General features: G+C 52.8%; 1 protein-coding gene across 1 annotated transcript in view; it reads left to right on the forward strand.

The window, feature by feature from the left end:
• The first annotated feature begins 8,391 nt into the window (after positions 1 to 8,391).
• LOC102937856 (syntaxin-binding protein 2) overlaps positions 8,392 to 23,244 on the forward strand; it is a 38,802-nt gene continuing 23,949 nt past the window's right edge. Inside the window, exon 1 of the mRNA XM_037883900.2 lies at positions 8,392 to 8,534. Coding sequence (XP_037739828.1) covers positions 8,498 to 8,534 — 37 coding nt within the window. The 5' untranslated portion in view covers positions 8,392 to 8,497. The remainder of the gene's footprint in view (positions 8,535 to 23,244) is intronic.

The following is a 23,244-nucleotide window of genomic DNA, read 5'->3' on the forward strand; positions in this document are numbered from 1 at the left end:
ATGGGCCTGGGGGAGGAGGAGAATGGACTGAGGGGTGGCAGGAGGTGCCAAGCCTAGAGTGGCCCTGCCTTCCAGCAACTCCCTTACATACCCGGGAAATTCCCACAGAGGGGGAGCCCCTAAGCTGTCCAGACCCTCAGAGCCAAAGCCTATGCTGTTGTAACACCACCAATATAATGGAGTACCGCCAGGGGAGAATTGGCCCTGGCAAGGAAGAGCTGGGGAGATGCAGAGCTCTCACCTGGGACTGACAAAGAGAGAGGGCCAAAAGTGGATTGGCTGGGTGGCTCGCTGGCATGGCCGGGATGGACAGTGTCTTAGCCTTTCTTTCTCTGCGCTAACCTGGGGATTTCTTGGGCTGGGTTCTAGCTAATAAACCTGATGGGTTGTAAAGGCTCCTGGTGTCACTGCAAATCCTTGCCGAGGTGCGTTGGAGCCTGAGGAGTGGACAAGAGTCTGACCAAGTGTCTGTCTCAGCTGGATTCACTCCAGCCCCAGAGGCTCAGTTGCAGAGGCATTGAGGATACGTGGCCTATGTTTGAGGAAGAGCCTGCAGGACCCCTTGGGGGACTGGCCCACTGCAGGGATTCCTTTGAGGGATTGTTTAAAAGCTGGGGCATAGCACAGATCCTGTGGACCAGTGACAGATCCCCACTCCTCACACAGAGCTGGGAATGGAACCACAGGGCACTGACTGCCATCCTCTCCAGTGCCCAGCTGCCCTGAACCTTGGCACAGGGGAAATCCCAGGAGCAGAAGCCAGCCGGGATTGACACAATAAGCAGATCCCCCTACACCCAATCCACAATGTCCTTCCTGAGAGCAGTAGGTGTGTGCAGGGGAAGCTCCTGCCTGGAGCTGGGGTGGGGTGGGGGGGCAGAGGGCAGGGGGAAGGTAGGTTCCCCAGGGCCCCCCTTCACTAGTGCTGAATTCACACATCGCATTGACACTGACGGGGCTCCTGCTGGGCGCGCCCAGCCCCTCTCGGCAAGGCACAATCCTTCCATTGTCCCCAGCCCCAGGGCAGCCGCTCACCCAGCCCCGCTCCCTCAGCAAACAGACTTCACCCACATCGGAGCAGCCACGGACTGGTTGGTGCAGACGTGGCACCGTTTCTGCCAAGAGCCAGGGTCAACCAGCCAGGGGACCGTGTTAAAACTGACACATGCCAGGCTCCCCCAGGGACCTGGGAAAACTGAACATTTCCCCTGGGCCCCCCTAGCCAGCAATTATTCCTCACCCACAGCACTGAGTCTGTGTGAAAAACACTGAAAACTTCATTAAGGGGACCAGGGACAGAGCTGGCACCCGGGAAAGCAGCAACCACAACTCATCTCGATACGTGCACACCTCCTCCTCCCCCTCCCCTGCTCTGCGGACCGTGGGGGGCCTTGGCTCTCTCACAATTTGCCCCATACAAAGGACGTCTATAACTAATAACTAAACCACCCACCCCTGCAGTGCCTTTGGCAGTGCCCTTCCCTGCAGGGGTGAATGTCCAATTAACCCCCATTCTGCTTTGCACCATCCCAGAGCCCTGGAACACACTGGGCCAGCCCCCTTCCAGCTGCCAGGGGAAGCTGCCTGGTCCCGCACAGAGACCCAGAGGCTGGCCCAGCGATAGTGATTTCAGCTACGCTGGTGCTGGCAGGGGGCATGGCCTCGAACCACACCACCATTGCCACAATGCCACCTCTGTACACCAGCTACAGAGCCAGCTACAGCAATTACAGTGCCAGTGGCACTGGGGAAAGGGGCCCTTATCAGAGTCACTCAGCGCGGTCAGTGCTCTCAGCAGCTTCAGCAAACAGCTACCAGGGATGGGGGCCCATTAGCAGATAAAATACCCATGCACAGAATCCATGTCACCTCACTCTCACACCCCCCACCCCACACATTAAAATGAACCTGGCTGGTTTGTGCCCAGGCTCTACTCAACTGTGCAAGACGATGGCTCTGGTTATGGCGACTCCTCACTCAGGGTTTGCTGGTGCACTTCTGCTGCAGTCTTGTCGTACAACAAGGAGCCCCACCTTTCATCAGCCCTGCGCCCACAACGTAAATGAATGTTAAACCAAATGGCCAAAATGGTCCCAGTGGGCAACAAACATGCAAATAAGGTCCAGCTCATACTGTCTCTTCCTCCAGTTCACCACTAGATGGCGGCAGAGAGCCCCTCTCCTCTACATTTTAGACCACTGGGCTTATTGAGGTGCCCTGTGTACATTGGGCAGGGAGGGGGGGTTGACTGGGGTTGAGCGCACAGGGCTGGTGCTGTGTTTGCTGCTTTGTTATTGCCCTAGAGGGGTTCTCACAATAAATGTTTTTGGTGGCCTCAGAGTGTGGCCACCAACTCTCACTGGTGCCTGCTCTGACACTTTTTCCTAAAATACTTAATTAACTTTAGGAAAAAGAATTAAATGTGCACAGATTCACATCCAAATCAGTGTGATTTATATTTGTAGGGTTTTTTGGCAGACTCAATAACAAAAATAATGCTGCCTCCCCTTCCCCTCCCTCCCCCCACCAATCCAGGGCTTAAGTGAAAAGTGATATTTGTATATTTGTTAATATCACAGCACACTTAGTAACTACCTGGGAGGCTATGGAAAGTGATAAGTGATATTAACAAACAGGCAAGTATCACTTTTCCATAGATAGCTAGTAAGTCTGCTATGAAAAGTGATACTTGCCTGTTTGTTAATATCACTTTTCTCAGCAAGCCCCAGGACCCATTAAGCCCTGGATGGGGGTGGTCGGGGGGAGGAGGGCGGAGGCAAAGGGAAGGCAGCAGGGGCCAGAGGCAATGGTGGGATGGATGCAAGGCCTGGGGAAGCAGCGGGGCCTGGGGGAATGGATGCGAAGCAAGGAAGGCAGCTGTGTCCTGGCGGGGTGAGGGGGTATGGCCATAGGACTGTGGAAGGCAGCGGGGGCCCAGGGCAATGGGGTTGGGTGATGAGCCCCACTGTCTCATGGCCAGAGCCAGGGCCTGATGTCTACTGCCCTGCAGCCAGGACCAGGGGGACTCAGTGCCCATGGCTAGAACCTGGAGCCAGGGATTGCAGCCTGCTGCCATGCAGCCGGAGCTGTGGGTCAGCGCCTGGGGCCAGTGACTCCTGCTGCATGGCCAGAGCCTGGAGCTGGATGCTGGAGCCCAGGGGTGCATGGCTGGAGCCAGGAGTCAGCACCTGCCTCTGCATGGCTGAAGCTAACACTCGCTGCTATACAGCCAGGACCAGGGGTCGGCATCCGGAGCCAGCTCCCACCACCGCGTGGTGGAAGCCTGGGAACAGAGCTGTAGGTCGGCACCTGCTGCTGTGCAGGTGGGGAAGGGGATCAGCACCAGGGGCTGGGGCCACATGGCTGGAACCCAGGGGCAGTGTCTGCCACCACACAGCTGGAACTGGGGGCCAGAGGCTGACTTAAGCTCCTTGGCCGGAGCCAGGGGTCAGCACCAGAGCCAGAGGTTGGCGCCCAAAGCCCTGTCCTTGGAGCCCGCTGCCCTGTGACTGAGGCTGGGGGTCGGTGCCTGTGGCCAGCGCCTGCCACTGCGTGGTCGGAGCCTGGGATTAGAGCCAGGAGCCAGCGCCTGCTGCCACCCAGGTGGAACCAGGGGCAGGAGGCTGAAGCCCTGTAGCTGGCGGCCAGGGTTGCATGGCCAGAGCCGGCGGGATGGTTCAGTACCTCCTGCCCCGCGGTCAGAGCCCTGGGCCACATTGCCAGGTCCCTGAAGTCCCGCCATGGGAGCCTGCCGCCCAACCCTCCCGGGTTAAGAACTCAGCTGGCTCCTGCAGCATTGTGCCCCACCTCTCTCCAGAGGCGGTGCAGGGCGGTGCATCCAGGAGCAACAAGGAAAAAGGGGGCAGGGCGGAGACTTCCCCCGCCCATCACTGCCTAGGAGGCTGTTGTGGCCGCATGAAAAGCTTCTGGTGGCCTCATTTGAGAAATGTTGCCCTAGAGTACGAGGCAGAATATACTGCTCAGTTCCTGTCAATGTGGGGCTAGGTATGCTGGTTTGTTATTGTAGGGTCACACAGGAGTGCTGGGGACTGCATACACTCGTCATTATGGGGTTGCTCAGTAGAGCAGGGAGCTGCATACACTGGTTTGTTATTTCAGGGTTGCTCCTGAGTGCAAGGTGGAACCACCTTCCCCGCCCCCAAGTCTGGGGCCTCGCAGGCTTTCCCATCGGCCACTTGATTTCACCAGCATCAGTGGGGGATAAAGCCCAGAGTCTGAGCTATTCTGACTGTAGCCAGCAGGGGAAAGCAGGGGACTGCAGATCCCCTGCCTCCTCATGACCATAAGGGCACTGGCAATAAGATTTTGAATGGCTCCTAACTTTGGGTGCCCACGTTGAGACACCTGGGGCCTGGATTTCAGAGGTGCTAAACACCCACAGCTCCCAGCGGGGCTCGTGGGCACTTAGGGTGCGTCTACACTGCAGTTACGTGCCCACGGCTGGCCCGGGCCAGCTGACTCCGGCTCACGGGGCTCGAGCTGAGCAGCTGTTTACTTGCAGTGCAGATGTTCTGGCTTGGGCTGGAGCCCGAGCTCTGGGACCCTTCCACCTCGCAGGGTCCTAGAGTCGAAGCTCCAGCCTGAGCCCCAAAGGCTACACCGCAGTTAAACAGCCCCTTAGCCCGAGCCCCGGGAGCTGGAGTCAGCTGGCCTGGGCCAGCCACAGGTGTGTAATTGAAAATCAGCCCCCAGCCGTCTCTGGGTGGGCACCAAAACCTGAAGCATCCAGTGCTGGCCATTTACTCCCTACTGAATCCCTGGACCTGAACTCCATGAGCGAAGCCACCTTGCCTGGCCTGCGTTTGGCTCTAGGCTGCATCTACTGGGAGCCTAGCAGGTCCTCTAGGTTTGATGTATCGTGAGGGCAGCACCTGGCTCTGGGAAGGCTCAGTAATTGGATGAGTCTGTTCAATTACACGGATCTGCTTCTAGCCAGGCCAGCATGAGGCGGTTGCCGGTTGCGTTTTGCTTGGGTCTGTAAAACAAAACTAAATCAAAGTGGCTGCTGGAAGCAGCGCAATGAACATTTAAAAAGAATCAGTGGCAGAGCTAATAGCGGGCCGGGGGACAACTGCCCCCCTCGGCAGCCATTAGGTATACGTGTGGCACCTTTTCAAACCAATAGGTATAACTGAAGGTGGAACCACCAATGACCCAGCTGCCTCCCAGTTCCATCACTGCTCAAAATGTAGCTCCGTTGATGCTAAGAATCTGGAGTCTATTGAGCAGGAACATGGGACAGACAGCACCCTTGCTTGGAGAACCCATACTTTGCAAAATGAGACATGGACTTTCATTCACCCTGCGCTGAATTGCAGCCACTTCTGGGGTGGAGCACAACAGCTGCATAACAACACACCGCAACACTGCACAGGGATTGCTCACCCAGCACTGAAATGCAGATACCTCTGGGGTGGAGCGCAGCCACTGTTGAACAGCCACAGAGCGATACTCCTCACAGGATGTGAAGGAGACTCTCACTTCCATTCGAAAGCTCTGGGGGAGTTTACAGAGACAGACCATGCTGTTAACCTGAGCTGAACAGCAGCCGGGACACAATAGGCTGGGTCTGCACTGCGGGTAACCAGACAACAGATCTGCCACGAGGGCATTTGTTCTGATTGACTGAGGGAGGGATGGGGCAGGGAGCCAGTCAAGCCTGGGGAACAAATTCCTTCTCCAGGATGCTTTGCTCCAGGATCTTGCAGCCCAGGCTCTACGGCCATTAATTACTGCACCACCCAGCCGGAAAGGAAGGGCTGGGGCAAGTCTCTGTGCTCCACATGTCACAAGCGGACAAGGCAGAATGAACCATACCACAGAATGGATCAATTGCATAGTCTGGACTAGAACCCAGGAATCCTAACTGCCAGCTCTCTGCTGTAACCGTTAGACCCCCCCCCCACTCCACTTGCAGTCAGGATAGAACCCAGGAGTCCTGATTCCTAGACCCCCCCACCCCATTTGTCTAACCTAGTGGTTCTCAACCAGGGTTACATGTGTCCTTGGGGGTACGCAGAGGTCTTCCAGGGGGTACACCAACAGGCTACACAAAAAGCATTAGCAAAGTCAGGACAAACTAAAATTTCATACAGACAATGACTTGTTTATACTGCTCTATTTACCATACACTGAAATGAAAATACAATAGTTATATTCCAATTGATTTATTTTATAATTATATGGTAAAAATGAGAGAAAGCAATTTGTCAGTAATACTGTACTGGGGTACAGTAGTCTGGAAAGGTTGAGAGCCACATCTCTAACCCACTAGGCCTCCCACCGCTCCCACCGCTCCGGATAGAACCCAGGAGTCCTGACACCCAGCCCCCTGCTCTAACCATTAGACCCCACTCCTTTCCAGAAGCCGGGGATAGAATCCTGGAATCCAGACTCACAGCTCTGTACGTTGTGTGGACGTGATGTGTAATTGGACAGAGACACTTTGCAGTGTGCAGCTTTGCTTGGCTCATGGGGCCTTAATGGAGAAATTCTGTAGCCACTGGGTGCCATCTGGTGGCTGGAGGTGGCTCAGTGGGACTTAGACGTACAGTCCGTGCTGTGATAGCCAATGCTGGTGGAGGCCCTTACTCAGGCAGAGCTCGCTCAGGGCAGCTGGACAGCCAGCCCCAAGGGCACACCCTGTGCCCGAGGAAGGTGAGCTGCGGACTCTGGCCATCGGGATTGGGCGCCTACAGGGAAAGGTGACCAGGAGGTAATGAGGCTGGGAGTGACCTTAGCTCCAGCAGCATCCCCTCTCCTGCTGCTAATGAACAGCAGCAAGGGGCAAGACTAACAACTGAGCCACGTGTGGATCAAACCTAGGCCCTTCAGCTGCTGAGACCCAGGCCTCTCTCTTGAGCCAAAGGAGGAGATCCCTTGGCTGGAATCAGTAGCAGGTTGTTATCCTTAAATTGGCCACTAGGGGGACACATGCACCAAGCCAGAGCAGCCTTAGGCCAGCCCAGGGTAGAGGTCCAGGTAGGATTTGCCCCAGCCCCGGTAGAGTTGCATCAGAGACTGCCATGTAGCTGCCAGCTCCCAGTAGCCATGATGCCCAGCAAGGCACTGGGCAGTGCCTTGCTAGTGCCCTTTGCAGCTGTTCACTAGGCTATTGGGGAGGGAGGGAAGGGTGAGGACGAGTCCCGCACCAGGGGAAGTGCTGGGCCGGCTGGAGGGGCCTGGCTGGTGAAGTTCTGGGTGAAATGATTGATGGTTTCAATTCTCCTGGGATTTTCTCGGATTAGAAATGATGGCCCAGGTGCCTGGAGCCTCATTACGGGAGGGTCCCACACAGTGGATGTGACCAGAATCCATAGAGCTCGGATCAGAGTGAGGCGAGCAAGGGCCCTGGCTCGGGGGCTGGAGTTGGAGGGTGAGCAGCCTGGGGGTGGGGAGCTAGTTGGAGTTGGGGACGAGGGGCCTGGCGGCGGCAGTGAGAGTTGGCCAAAAAGGGGCTGGGGGGGAAGAGACCTGGGAAAGGTCTGCTGGTTAGAGTGGTGGGGGTGAGGGGCCTGGGTGACAGGGCAAGGGGACCAGCGAGGGTGCGAGGGGAGGCTGGCTGGAGGTGGGGGGCCAGAGGCCTGGCAGCGGGAGAGGGGAAGTTGGTTGAAGGTGGGGGGCAAGGGGCCCAGCTGAGGGAGTGGGGAAGCTGGTTGGAGGTGGGCGGCAAATTGCCTGGCAGGGGGAGGGGAGGTTGGGTGGAGTTGGGGGTCAAGGGAACCAGCTGAAGGGGGGCTGGGTGGAAGTGGGGAGGCAAGGGGCCCTGTTGAGGGGGGTGGGTGGAGGTGGGGGGCGAGGGACACTGCTGAGGGGGGGGGACACTGGTTGGAGGGGGGACTTTCAGCTCAGTGGGGGGCCCTGACCGGAGTGGGCTGAGGCCCCACTACCCCAACCCAGTCCTCGCTTTAACCCTGCCTGAGGCCCCCGCCTCCCTCTGCGCCCCACGTGACCAGGTGGGGGGTCAGTGGGGACCTGCGTGGCCCTGTAGGCGCCCAGGCCCAGCCCTCGCAGCGCCAGAAGTGGGGGGCTGCGGCGTTCGGCCATCTTCAGCCTTGCAGACATCGACCCGCCAGCACCCCAGTTGCTTTACACTGAAATCAGTCACGGGGGCGGAGGATTGGGGGGTCTGTCCATCCGTGACACTGGGGGCCCTCGCCCAGCCCCACAGACACTCCCCAGAGCAGGCCAGGGCGCGCCCAGGGGCAGGAGCAGCCGGGGCAGAACCCAGGAGTCCTGACTCCAGCCCCACCCCGCACACAGCTGAGTCCCACTTCCACCCACAGGGCTCGAGGGGGCGTGTCCCCACGCTCGGGGGGCGGAGCCAGGAGGGGGCGTGTCCTCACGCTCGGGAGGCGGGGCCAGGAGGGGGCGTGTCCTCACCCTGGCGGGGCGGGGCAGGGGCGGGGCGAGCTCCTTGCCCCGCCCCGCGCGCAGACCCGGAAGCGGCGGCGGCCCGGAGCAGCCGGAAGCGGAGATGGCCCCGGCCGGGCTGAAGGCGGTGGTGGGCGACAGTGAGTGCGCGGCCGGGGGGGAGGGCAGGTCTGGGTCTGGGTCTGGGTCTGGGGGGGAGCAGGGCCCTGGGGCGGGGAGGAGGGGGTCTGCCCCACCCCCCAGGGCCGCCCCTTCCCTTGGGCTGGGGGGCGGCGGCGTCTCCTCCTCTTTCCATGGGGGCGACTCCCGCCCTCGCATCTCCCCGGCTGCGTCTCCGGCCCCGGCACCCAGCCCGGCCGCTCAGCCTCTGACAGAGGGCAGGGCTCCCTAGGGGCCAGTGCTGCCTGATGCCCGGTGTGTGTGAGGGCCCCAGGGCCGTTTGTGGTTCCCCCCCCCTCCGCCCCCCCCAAAGGATGATCCGGGAGCCCCCCAACGACACCCAACCAAGTATTGGGTGAAAGCCACCCCAGCCCAAAGCCGAGTTGCCCCAGATCCTTTAGCAGTGCCCAGGAGCGCCCCTGCGCCTGGAGGGGCACTTCCTGCTTCACAGCTCGCCTTAAGTCAAAAGAAAAAGGAGGACTTGTGGCACCTTAGAGACTAACACAATCATTGGAGCGTAAGCTTTCGCGCGCTACAGCTCACTTCATCGGATGCACTTTAAGTCAGCTTCTTAAACTCTGACCCGTCCCAGTGACAGGTCAAGCCGCTGAGCTGGAGGGATCTCAGCAATAGCTAGGCGGGATCCAGGGACTGAAATCCGCTTCTGTGCACTGTTGGGTTCCTTGGTCCAGACCTCTGTATCTTAGATTGGTGGCTGGCCCCCATCGCTGTGGTATCTGGGCATCTCACACTCTTTAGTATATTTGCCTCACCATCCCCTAGTTGTTATCCCCTTTGTGCATAGGGGCAATTGAGGCACAGAGACACGCAAAAACTTGCCCAGGGTCACACACGATGTCGGTGGCAGAGCAAGGAATTGAATCCATGGTCTCTCAGATCCAAAGCTTGCACCCTCAAATCGTCAGCGCTGGGCCATCTTTCTTCTCTTGCAGCTGCCTCAATCCTGTCTGCTCTGTGTGGATGTTAAATGTCCTGCTGCTCTTTGTGAGGTTTTGTCCTGGTGTGCTGTGTGGAGGTGGTTGTGCTGATCCCCAGAAGTGGCTGCATTTTACGTAGTTCATAAAGAAATGTAGCCACATTTATAATTATTATTAAGGTCTCAGTTGCGCCAGGCCAAGAGGCAAGAGATTAGGCAAGCGAGCCATAGGCTCTGTGTTTTGCATTGCTCCAGGCTGCACACAGGCACACTAAACTCTGCCAATTTCCCCATTGCTGAAGGGGAGATGTTATATTGGAAGCTGTGTGAGGCAGGGATTGTCTCTTTTGTTCTGCGTCCAGCACCTAGCACAATGAGGGCCTGAGCCAGCTCTGCGGCTCCTGGGCTAGGTGCTACTGTAATGTATGTAGTAGGTATACCAGGCAAGGCAGCTCCAGCTGCCAGGCCTCTTCCGAAGAGCTGATTCTGACATAGCCGTGCAGGCCTCTTTCCAAAGGCTTTGCACTGCGGTCACCTTGTCTTTCCTCTGTAAAGATCCAGTAAGATCAGCACCAGATGCTCCAGTTAAACAGCCATCTGGGGAATGCTTGAAGGCAGAACTTTGCTGTCTTGCGTGCTTTATCACCGGCATGAAATCCAGCGACCTCTCCTTGCTTCTCAGTAGAGACAGAATAGCTGAGCAGCTGAGATTATGTGCCCTACGTTGATGTAGAGAGGTGTCATGTCACTAAGGCCTTGTCTGTGGTTGGGATTCAGTTCAGCAGCCAGGAGCCGGTGTAGTGGTCCTGGTATAAATCTCACAAATGAGGAGGAAAGCTGTAATTTGTACTGCTGGAAACACCGGTATAGCACCGTTTGCTCCCATACAACTTTTCTTGGCTACTTTTGTATGTTATCCCCTTTTCCCTTCACCAGCTGTCTTGTCTCCTTAGGCTGTCAGCTCTCTGGAGCAGGGACTGTCTACTACTGTCTTTGTACAGTGCCTAGCACAGCACCAGTTCTTGGTTGGTCCCCAGGCACTACAGTATTCATGATCCCTAGCTCTCGTCTAGTGTTTTTTGTGAGTAGAGGTCAAAGCGCTTTGCAGAGGAGATTAGTATCATTATCTGCCTGTTACTAATAGGGAAACTGAGGCACAAAGAGGGGGACGTGACCTGCCCAGAGTCACCCAGCAGGCTAGTGACAGAGCCACTCAGTGTCTCCTGAGTCCCATCCTGTGCTTTCTCCCCTTGATCACACTGCCTGTACTTGGTCTTTGCACCTGTTGCTAGTCACCAGTGGCTGAATCCCAAGGATAAATCAGGCCTAAAACTTTATCTTCCCAAAATGTCGTACAGAGCATTTACTGAACCCCCGACCAGTTGAAATAAGCAAAGAGTAAATGATGGGATGCTGTGGGCTTCAAGTGTAGGGTCTCTAATGTGATCTTGTGCAGTGTAACAATTAAGCATGGTACAATTTTGCTTCTTGTTTATAATGGGTTAAGGAGAAATGGGTCACGCTTTGTTTTAGGAATCCATTTTGAAAGGGTTATAAATAAGATATTTGAATGAATGGGTAATCAATTACAGAGTCTACTGGATGGGTAACACCTTTCACTGGTGCACTTAGCCATCTGACAAGTGCTACTCACGTCTAACATGCTTATAACTTCTGTTAACCCATTGTACGTAGAACCTTAAAATCCAGCCTGATGGGATAATTTGCAATTAGCTGTTATGTCCTTCTAGGTTTTGCTCTAACTACTGTAGAAGAAAGAAAGGTTTAGTCAGAAGCATTAACATTAAGTGTATCAGTGAGATCTGCTGCTCAGAGATGCAGAATTCAGCTGGAGAAAAATGAGTAAGCAGCAGACAACGTAGTCCACATAGCTTAGGTTCTTGAATAACGAGAATGGGCTGTAACTTTATATTCTCTCTGCTGGGGGGAGGCTCGGCAGTTCTTGTAGAGCTGGGGAAAATCTTTGTTTTTTCAGTTGTCTGTTCCCTTTGGAAAATTCCATCACTTGCAAACTCTGCTGTGTTTGCTTCCAGCAGCTATTATCAGAACTAGGTTGCAAAGGGAAGGAGGGGAATGGAGGGAGAGTTTGGAGAGAACGTTCCATCCAGCCGGGGGCTGGGTTCCGCATAGCCCAGCCTGCCCTTCAGTAGTATCGCATTGTGATGCAGGATGTAATCGGCGCCTCCAGGCCTAGGATTCGGTGACTGTGCTGGCACACTCTGGCTCATCGTTTCCCATCCCTGCTGCTCTTCTCTGCAGCGGGAGATGGTTTGGGGTGAACTTAAACATGGCTAGAGACTGCAGAACTGGGAGTGTTAGAGGAGTCTGGAGGCACAAAACCAAATCCCCAACCAGGGCAGGGTCAGGTGTGTGGCCTGTTTCCATTCCATGGCACTGAGATCACAGTATATCAAAGGCATCAGTGCTGTCCCATCCCTACTGACGTACAAGGTCCACCTTGTTATGCTGAGAATAAAGGAGGCATGAATGGCAGGTAGATACAGAACCAATTAAAAAAGATGTTCCTGTGGCTAGCAAGCAGTGAGCCTGACAGATTCCTAGCAGCACTAGACCCTGGAGTCGGGAGCACGGGCTGGGTATCTGCACAGGGAAGAACATTTGTAGTCAGCCAGCCGCTGACAGAGGACGATGTGGAAGTCAACAAATGGCTACGCAGGTGGTGTAGGAGAGAAAGCTTTGGATTCTTTGACCGTGGGATGGTGTTCCAAGAAGGAGGAGAGCTAGGCAGAGACGGGCTCCACCTAACAAAGAGAGGGAAGAGCATCTTTGCAAGCAGGCTGGCTAACCTTGTGAGGAGGGCTTTAAACTATGTTCACCGGGGAAGGAGACCAAAGCCCTGAGGTAAGTGGGGACGTGGGATACCAGGAGGAGACACGAGCAGGAGAGTGTGAGAGGGGAGGGCTCCTGCCTCATACTAAGAAAGCAGGACAAACAGCAAGTTATCTCAAGTGCCTATACACAAATGCAAGAAGCCTGGGGAACAAGCAGGGAGAACTGGAAGTCCTGGCACAGTCAAGGAATTATGATGTGATTGGAATAACAGAGACTTGGTGGGATAACTCACATGACTGGAGTACTGTCATGGATGGATATAAACTGTTCAGGAAGGACAGGCAGGGCAGAAAAGGTGGGGGAGTTGCATTGTATGTAAGGGAGCAATATGACTGCTCAGAGCTCCGGTATGAAACTGCAGAAAAACCTGAGAGTCTCTGGATTAAGTTTAGAAGCGTGAGCAACAAGGGTGATGTCGTGGTGGGAGTCTGCTATAGACCACCGGACCAGGGGGATGAGGTGGACGAGGCTTTCTTCCGGCAACTCACGGAAGTTACTAGATCACAGGCCCTGGTTCTCATGGGAGACTTCAATCACCCTGATATCTGCTGGGACAGCAATACAGCGGTGCACAGACAATCCAGGAAGTTTTTGGAAAGTGTAGGGGACAATTTCCTGGTGCAACTAGGAAGGAATTTCCTGGAGCAACCAGCTAGGGGCAGAGCTCTTCTTGACCTGCTGCTCACAAACCGTGAAGAATTAGTAGGGGAAGCAAAAGGTGGATGGGAACCTGGGAGGCAGTGACCATGAGATGGTCGAGTTCAGGATCCTCACACAGGGAAGAAAGGAGAGCAGCAGAATACGGACCCTGGACTTCAGAAAAGCAGACTTTGATTCCCTCAGGGAACTGATGGGCAGGATCCCCTGGGAGAATAACATGAGGGGGAAAGGAGTCCAGGAGAGCTGGCTGTATTTTAAAGAATCCTTATTGAGGTTACAGGGACAAACCATCCCGATGTGTAGAAAGAATAGTAAATATGGCAGGCGACCAGCTTGGCTTAACACTGAAATCCTTGCTGATCTCAAACACAAAAAAGAAGCTTACAAGAAGTGGAAGATTGGACAAATGACCAGGGAAGAGTATAAAAATATTGCTCGGGCATGCAGGAGAGAAATCAGGAGGGCCAAATCACACCTGGAGTTGCAGCTAGCAAGAGATGTTAAGAGTAACCAGAAGGGTTTCTTCAGGTATGTTAGCAACAAGAAGAAGGTCAAGAAAAGTGTGGGCCCCTTACCTAATGAGGGAGGCAACCTAGTGGCAGAGGATATGGAAAAAGCTAATGTACTCTATGCTTTTTTTGCCTCTGTCTTCACGAACAAGGTGAGCTCCCAGACTACTGCACTGGGCAGCACAGCATGGGGAGGAGGTGACCAGCCCTCTGTGGAGAATGAAGTTGTTCGGGACTATTTAGAAAAGCTGGAGGTGCACAAGTCCATGGGGCCAGATGCGCTGCATCCAAGAGTGCTAAAGGAGCTGGCGGATGTGATTGCAGAACCATTGTCCATTATCTTTGAAAACTCATGGCGATCCGGGGAGGTCCCGGACGACTGGAAAAAGGCTAATGTAGTGCCCATCTTTAAAAAAGGGAAGGAGGAGGATACAGGTAACTACAGGCCAGTCAGCCTCACCTCAGTCCCTGGAAAAATCATGGAGCAGGTCCTCAAGGAATCAATTCTGAAGCACTTAGAGGAGAGGAAAGTGATCAGGAACAGTCAGCATGAATTCACCAAGGGCAAGTCATGCCTGACAAACCTAATTGCCTTCTATGACGAGATAACTGGCTCTATGGATGAGGGGAAAGCAGTGGACATGTTGTTTCTTAACTTCAGCAAAGCTTTTGACATGGTCTCCCACAGTATTCTTGCCAGCAAGTTAAAGAAGTATGGGCTGGATGAATGGACTATAAGCGGGATAGAAAGTTGGCTAGATCGTCGGGCTCAACGGGTAGTGATCAATGGCTCCATGTCTAGTTGGCAGCCAGTATCAAGTGGAGTGCCCCAAGGGTCGGTCCCGGGGCCGGTTTTATTCAATATCTTCATAAATGATCTGGAGGATGGTGTGGATTGCACCCTCAGCAAGTTTGCAGATGACACTAAACTGGGAGGAGAGGTAGATACGCTGAAGGGCAGGGATAGGATACAGAGGGCCCTAGACAAATTAGAGGACTGGGCCAAAAGAAATCTGATGAGGTTCAACAAGGACAAGTGCAGAGTCCTGCACTTCGGAGGGAAGAATCCAATGCACTGCTACAGACGAGGGACCGAATGGCTAAGAAGTAGTTCTGCGGAAAAGGACCTAGGGGTGACAGTGGACGAGAAGCTGGATATGAGTCAACAGTGTGCCCTTGTTGCCAAGAAGGCCAATGGCATTTTGGGATGTATATGTAGGGGCATTGTCAGCAGATCGAGGGATGTGATCATTCCCCTCTATTCGACATTGGTGAGGCCTCATCTGGAGTACTGTGTCCAGTTTTGGGCCCCACACTACAAGAAGGATGTGGAAAAATTGGAAAGAGTCCAACGGAGGGCAACAAGAATGATTAGGGGACTGGAACACATGACTTATGAGGAGACGCTGAGGGAACTGGAATTGTTTAGTCTGTGGAAGAGAAGAATGAGGTGGAATTTAATAGCTGCTTTCAACTACCTGAAAGGGGGTTCCAAAGAGGATGGCTCTAGACTGTTCTCAGTGGTAGCAGATGACAGAACAAGGAGCAATGGTCTCCAGTTGCAGTGGGGGAGGTTTAGGTTGGATGTTAGGAAAAACTTTTTCACTAGGAGGGTGGTGAAGCACTGGAATGTGTTACCTAGGGAGGTGGTGGAATCTCCTTCCTTAGATATTTTTAAGGTCAGGCTTGAGAAAGCCCTGGCTAGGATGATTTAGTTGGGGATTGGCCCTGCTTTGAGCAGGGGGTTGGACTAGATGACCTCCTGAGGTCCCTTGCAACCCTGATATTCTATGACGTCACTTAACAGGATGTCATCAGACCAGTGCCGGAGTTCCCCTTGTCCGCACAGTGAAGCATTGCACACTTGGCCAGGTGCAGCAGAGCCTGAAGCACTTGCCACTGCTGTCGCTATGAGACCCCAGGAGCTCGGGTTCTGTTGTGGGCTGGAAGGTTTGAGGATCGGAGCGAGTCAGGTGCCAGGCTAGCTTGAGACTGACTGAATAAAGCAGCCTTTGAGTTCAGTGCAAGGCAGCCTTCGGGAGAGGCAAGAGTGATCCAGCGTGGCTCAAACCTCACTGCAATAGGGAAGTACTAATGCCTTTGTCCGAGGCACGGGTGAGGCCTCATCTGGAGCACTGTGTCCCGTTCCAGTCGCCCGTGTTCTAGGGAGACGAATTCCAGCTGGAGCAGGTGCAGAGAAGGGCTACTAAGATGCTCAGAGGAATGGAGGAGACTGAAGGAGCCTGACTTGTTTAGCTTAGCACAGTGCAGTCTGAGGGGGATCCCTCTCGAAATACACGTGGGGAGGGGGCGGGGGGATGCCAGGGACAGGCAGAGCTAGTGAAGCTGATGGACCGTGTTGGCCCAAGAACTAATGGAGATAAACTGGCCAGGAGTAAACCGTCTGAGCTTCCACCAGGCCCTGGAGAGGCCAGGCTGCAGCCTGCTCCGTCTAACATGGAGGTCAACCCATTTCTCCTGCTATCTGGTGGTAGCAGCACATCGCCAGCTTTATCAGGTGCCCCAACCCCCCAGATGCCATGGCCCCATGGCACACTGCTGCCTTTCTGCAGGGCGGCAGGCAGAGAAACCTGACCTCCTCTCAGCCCAGACTGTAGCACTGTATTCACCGCATGCTAGTCCCAGGCTGCCTTTCCCTGGAGCTTCTGGAGCTGGAGACAGAGCCTGACTGGCAGCATCTGAGCTCAGATCAAATCCTACATCGTGACATGATACAAACAGACTGAACCCAGCTCCTCCAAGCCCTGCGCCTGGGTGGAAAGAGCTCTCCAGACTCACTCAATTCCCCTTCTCCCCTTTGCGACAGCCGCTCTGAGAAACTCAGTAGAACCCCAGACAGGTTCCCCCTTTGCGAATTACACAAGAACATCAGAGAGGCAGGAGCCGCCTGGCTCCAGGAGTCCAGTCCCGGCTATTGCAGGCTGCCCCATCATACAGTCTTCTTCCGAAACTAATATTGCTCCATCTCCAAGCTAGCTAGGTTCTCTTCCCCCATTGCACGGACTGGGAGGCTGCTCAAGCCATCAAATCCTTAAAAAATGGGCAGGCTCCTGGCAAGGATAACTTGAATGCAGAATTGTTCAAGGTAAATCCTAAATTAGCAGCATCTATCCTGGCACCTAAATTTACATCGGTCTGGGAAAGGGAAAAAGTGCCAGATGAGTGGACCAATGCGGTTATAATGAAGATACCAAAGAAAGGAATAATAGAAACATAGACTATTAGGTTGGAAGAAACCTTGGAGGTCATCTAGTCCAATCCCCCGCTCAAATCAGGACCAACACCACCTAAATCATCCCAGCCAGGGCTTTGTCAAGCTTGACCTTAAAACCTCTAAGGATGGAGATTGCACCACCTCCCTTGGTAACGCATTTCAGTGCTTCACCACCCTCCTAGTGAAATAGTGTTTCCTAATATCCAACCTAGACCTCCCCCACTGCAGCTTGAGACCATTACTCCTTGTTCTGTCATCTGCCACCACTGAGAACAGCCAAACTCCATCTGCTTTGGAACCCCCCTTCAGGTAGTTGAAGGCTGCTATCAAATCCCCCCCCCCCCCCCCCCCCCGCCGCCTTCTCTTCTGCAGACTAAATAAGCCCAGTTCTCTCAGCCTCTCCTCGTAAGTCATGTGCCCCAGCCCCCTAATCCATTTTTGTTGCCCTCCACTGGACACGCTCCAATTTTTCCACATCCCTCCTGTAGTGGGGGGGGAGGGGACTAAAACTGGACACAGTACTCCAGATGAGGCCTCACCAATGTCGAATAGAGGGGAACAATCATGTCCCTCGATCTGCTGGCAGTGCCCCTACTTATACATCCCAATATGCCATTGGCCTTCTTAGCAACAAGGGCACACTGCTGACTCGTATCCAGCTTCTCATCCACTGTAATCCCCAGGTCCTTTTCTGCAGAACTGCTGCTTAGCCAGTCAGTCCCCAGTCTGTAGCGGTGCATGGGATTCTTCCGTCCTAAGTGCAGGACTCTGCACTTGTCCTTGTTGAACCTCATCAGATTTCTTTTGGCCCAGTCCTCCAATTTGTCTAGGTTATTCTGGATGCTTTCCCTACCCTCCAGCATATCTATCTCTCCCTCCATTTTAGTGTCATCTGCGAACTTGCTGAGGGTGCGATTCATCCAGATCATTAATGGAGATGTTGAACAAAACAAGCCCCAAGACCTACCCCTGGGGCACTCCGCTTGATACCGGCTGCCAACTAGACATGGAGCCATTGATCACTACCCCTTGAGCCCGACAATTTAGCCAGCTTTCTATCCACCTTATAGTCCATTCATCCAGCCCATACTTCTTTAACCTGCTGGCAAGAATACTGTGGGAGAGACGGTATCAAAAGTTTTGCTAAAGTCAAGATATATCACATTCACCGCTTTCCCCATATCCACAGAGCCAGTTGTCTCATCATACTTTCAGTGACTGTGATAACTGTCGTGGTATCACACTTTTATCTGTGCCAAGCAAAGTATTGTATAAGATCATAGTCCGCGTATATCGGGGCAGTTGTTAGTGTTCTCAGAAAAGAGCAAGCTGGTTTTCAGAAAGGGTGGAGATGCACAGACCAGATCTTCACTGTATGAAACATTAACAGAACAGTGCTTAGAACGGCAACTCTACATAAATTTCATAGACTTTGAGAAGGCTTTTGATAGCCTTCACAGGACCAGCCTGTGACTGGTTCAGTCACAGAGATTCCCTTGGGACTGTCACCTGATGTGCAGAAATTACCTGAGCCCATTTTCTGTGACAGTTTGGGACTCCAGAACCCTGCCTTGTTGAGCCAGACACGCTAGCCTGCTATAACACAGACCCAGGGTCTGGGCCACGCCCCCAAAGCTGTGGACTGTAACTAAAAACAGCTCAGCAGCTTACCTATCTTCAGGACCCAGACACCCAGCTCCAATGGGATCCAAACCCCAAATAAATCTGTTTTGCTCTGTATAAAGCTTATACAGGGTAAATTTGTAAATTGTTTGCCTTCTATATCACTGATAGAGAGATATGCACAGCTGTTTGCTCCCCCGGGTATTAATCACTTACTCTGGGTTTATTAATAAACAAAAGTGATTTTTATTAAGTATAAAAAATAGGATTTAATTGGTTTCAAGTAATAGCCACAATGAAGTAAATCTCAAAGCAAAGTAACACAAAGCACACAAGTCTAAGCCTAATACAATAAGAAACTGATTCCAGGTAGTATCTCACCCTCAAAGATGTTCCAATAAGCTTCTTTCCCAGACTATTATCAGAGGGGTAGCCGTGTTAGTCTGGATCTGTAAAAGTGGCAAAGAGTCCTGTGGCACCTTATAGACTAACAGACGTATTGGAGCATAAGCTTTTCGTGGATGAATACCCACCCACGAAAAGCTTATGCTCCAATTCGTCTGTTAGTCTATAAGGTGCCACAGGACTCCTTGCCGCTTTTACAGATCCAGACTCCTTCCTAGTCTGGGCCCAATTACTTCCCCTGGTACAGTCTTTGTTAGATCCGGCAGACATCTCAGGTGGTAAGCAGGGGTTTTCTCATGACTGGCACCCCCTTTGTCCTGCTCCACCCCCTTTTATAGCTTTGGCACAAGGCAGGAATCTTTTGTGTAAGCTTGTCCCCACCCCCACCTCATCAATGGAAAAATACAAGGATTAAGATGGATTCCAGTAGCATGTGACATGGTCACGTGTCACTGTAAGACCCCTCGTCTACATTCTTCCTGGGTTGGTCCACAGGTACGCAGGAAGATTTTCCGGTAAATAAACCATTTACAACCAGTTGTCCTAGTCGATGGGAGCCATCAAGATTCTAAACCACCATTAATGGCCCACACTTTGCATAATTACAATAGGACCTCAGAATTATATTTCATATTTCTAGCTTCAGATATAAGAATGATACATGCATACAAATAGGAGGAATATATACAGTAGGTTATAACCTTTGTTATGATACCTTACAAGAGACCTTTTGCGTAAAGCATATTCCAGTTATATCATATTCACACTCATAAGCATACTTCTATAAAACACATGGAACACAACGTCACACAGCCTATGGCGCATTCTGCGGGCATATGGACTTCCTTTCCGTATAATCAACGTCCTTAAAAGCTTCTGTTTCAACTTTATATGCAGTGTTGATCAGTGACCTCAGTTTTGAAGTCAAAACAGGAGTACGTCAGGGGTGTGTCATTGCCATCGCCAGGGTAATGCGGCGTGCAACAGAAGACGTGCCAAGAGGCATTAAATGGACACTCTTGAAGACCTGGACTTCGCAGATGATGTCGCTCTCCTATCACATACCCAACACCATATACAAGAAAAAAACAACTCCACTCAACGCATTCAGCCAGCAAATTGGACTGAAAATCCATCGCAATAAGACAGATATCATGACCTTTAATATTGCCTCACCATCACCAGTACGGATAGAGGATTATGTTCTCACCAGTGTAGAAACATTCACGTACTTGGGCAGCACCATCAGCCAGGACGGTGGAACAAGCCTGGACATCCTGAACAAAATCAAAACCAGGAACACCTTCAGGAGCTTAAATACAGTCTGGAAATCATCAAACTACAAAACCAAAACCAAACTCAAAATTTATCAGAGCTGCGTACTTTCTCATTCCCCAGCATTCTGCACTATAAAGTTGTGTTGAAAGTATGACATGGCCAAACTCTCTTTTGGCCCAGAACAATCTTAAACCACGATCTGTTGACACAGGGCAGCTAAGAGGATCTGAGCACCATCATTGCCTGGAGGCGTTGGAGACGGATCGGTCACGTGCTTCGGATGGAAACTGATTCCATCACCAGAGTAACAATAACACGGACACATGAAGGCAAGTGAAAACGAGTCCGCCCAAAAACAATATGGCAAAGAGTTGTGGAAGCAGAGCTGAAAAACCTGGGCCTTAGCTGGGGAACCATTGAAAGACGTGCCAGAAACAGACAGGAGTGGAGGAGCTTGGTCACTGCCCTAAATGCCAGAGGCGTAATAGGAACATGATGATGATAAGATGCGACCAGCGTGATGCGGTGGCAGGAGGCCAGTTCTGTGTGTACAGAGGCAGCACGTTGCAGAGCAAGAGGGGGCAAGTTCTTTCTGTCTGCAGCTAGCTTTGGTGTGGCCACTATGGGAATGCCACAGGCAGCTTTCTGGGATCCAGGTGCAAGGGGGCTCTTGGCAAAATGGCAGAGGAGAGCTAACCAAATGGCACTGCCTACCACCAGGGTGAAGCTGGTCTGTGCAGGAGATGGAACTGTTAGGATATAGATGTTCAGGCCTGTCTGTAAAGGCCTATACTCTAAGAATTTAGGGGTATTCTTATCACTTAGCTAGTTATAGAGGTATAAAAGAGAGAATCAGAATCACTGTGTGACTGTATAAGGCCTTTGGCTAAGCAGCAGAGGCATCCATAAGCTGGAAATTGAACGGTCACATCCTCGCATTCCAAACTAGTCACATTGAAATAAGGTGCTATTGGGCTGGTAAGAATACAGTCCTGTCCTATCACCTCCAGAGAAAGGGAAGTGCCTAGAAGATGTAAAAGGAAACTTAGTTTGATAGCATCCTGTCTGGCAAGAACTCATTTATCAATAGCTGGGATGTGAAATCCTCACTTCTGTATTGTTTTGTCATTATAGTTCCCACTTTGTTATTGTTTCTGTATAATCTCTGTCTGGTTCTGTGATTGTTTCTGTCTGTTGTATAATTAATTTTGCTGGGTGTAAACTAATTAAGGTGGTGGGATATAATTGGTTACATAATCATATTACAATAGGTTAGGATTGGTTAGTTAAATTTCAGGAAAATGATTGGTTAAGGTATAGCTAAGCAGAAGTCAAGTTTTACTATATAGTCTGCAGTCAATCAGGAAGTGTGTGGGTTTGTGGGGGGGGAAGTGGGAACAGGGAATGGGGGTGGGGAAATTGGAATCATGTTTGGCTAAGGGCAGGAATGGGAACAGGGACACAGGGAAGGCTCTGTGGTGTCAGAGCTGGGAAGGGAGACAACTAAGGAAGGAAACTGGAATCATGCTTGCTGGAAGTTCACCCCAATAAACATCGAATTGTTTGCACCTTTGGACTTCAGGTATTGTTGCTTTCTGTTCATGTGAGAAGGACCAGGGAAGTAAGCGGGTGAAGGAATAAGCCCGTAACAGGAACTTCCTCAGGGGCTGATCCCAGACTGGGGAACTGCCTGCCACATGAACTAGGGACTATCCCAAACCTCCCTACCTCCTGCTCCAAATGCCAGGCATCCTTCTCCGATTGGCCTTCTGCAATATAAACACAGAGCAGAACCCTACCAAAACAAAGCCCTCCTGGGAACACCCAGTTCTCCCCTAGGGAGGGAGAGGATGAAGGACACGTGACCATTGTTAGTCGCAGCTCATGCAGGTGCTGTGGTGATGAGGGTGGGATAAGAGCCTGAATAGAACAAAGGTGCATGAGGATCTGGAGTGGAGCTGGCCTGTGCTATCACTAATGGCTGACGCTGATGGCTGTCTACCGGCTTGCTGGGCTGCGCGAGAGGGATCAGGACAAAGCTGGGGAGATCATTATATACGTTGCAGTCAGAATAAGAGCTGAAAAGGGCCTGCTCAAAGGACAAAGGCAGCTGCACTCCAGCAGCCGGAAGAGAGCTATTAGCTGGGGCTGGTTACTGGAGGTGGAAACGGTTCAATTGTACCTGTCGCGGCGCCGGCGGGTGCAGGGGGGAGGGGAAAGTAGTGCCTGCCAGCCCCTTGTGCACAACATCCTGAGCCGTGAGTGAGAACCGAGGGATAGTTCTGGGCCTCTCTCTGCCAAGCTGCCTAGCGTTTGGGAACCTTTATAAACTCCCATTCCCCTGGCCTTGCTTTGATGGGAACCGCGGATAGCGTCGCTAGCGGGAGGGTGGGGCCTGGGGACAGTGCCCTAGAGAGAATCCCAGCCCCACTGCTGCCCTGGAAGAGGGAGGGTGCTAGGATTTATGCGGACGCCTGGCAGATCAGCGGCTGATATGTTTGAGCCGCTGGGACGCAGAGCGAATGTTCAGAGAGCTCTGCTGTGTCTGTCCTCCCCCGCAAACAGCCCCGGGTGCAGGGGTGTGAAACTGACTGGGTCTGCGATGGTCTCCCTCATTCCTACAGGCTGCTTAATAGCAATGGTGAAACTGGAATCCAGCAGCAGCGTAGCAAAGCCCTGAGCAGCTGTGGAGGTGTTAAGAACTGTCTCTGCAGGCTCAGGAAGATGGCTCTGCCTCAGGATCGGTGTTTGGGATGGGACATCTTTATCACCGTGAGAGCACAACCTGCAAGGCTACAGAAATTCATGGCTCAGGCCCCAGGTTTTCTGGGGAAAGTGTCCCCTCCCCTGCTGGAGAAGGAGGTTTTCAGGCTCTGCCTTAGACATTGATGAGGCCCTGGCTGTGATGCTGATCAGAGACCAGTATCATTATCCCCATTTTACAGATGAGGGAAACTGAGGCATGAGGGGGTGGTGCACAGGGTCACCCAGCTGACTAACAGATGAGCTGGGTCTAAACTCTGGGTCTCCCAAGTCCCAGTCAAGCACCGTATCCACAAGGACACGCTGTACTGGCGATTTCCTGAAAACGTCCCCCTGGAGCAGGTGCTAGCGCAGGTTGGCCACTGGCACTTCACCACAGAGCTGCACAGACCTGCTCTGAGCAGGAG

Source organism: Chelonia mydas, chromosome 20, assembly GCF_015237465.2.
Source record: "Chelonia mydas isolate rCheMyd1 chromosome 20, rCheMyd1.pri.v2, whole genome shotgun sequence".
NCBI lineage: Eukaryota > Metazoa > Chordata > Testudines > Cheloniidae > Chelonia > Chelonia mydas.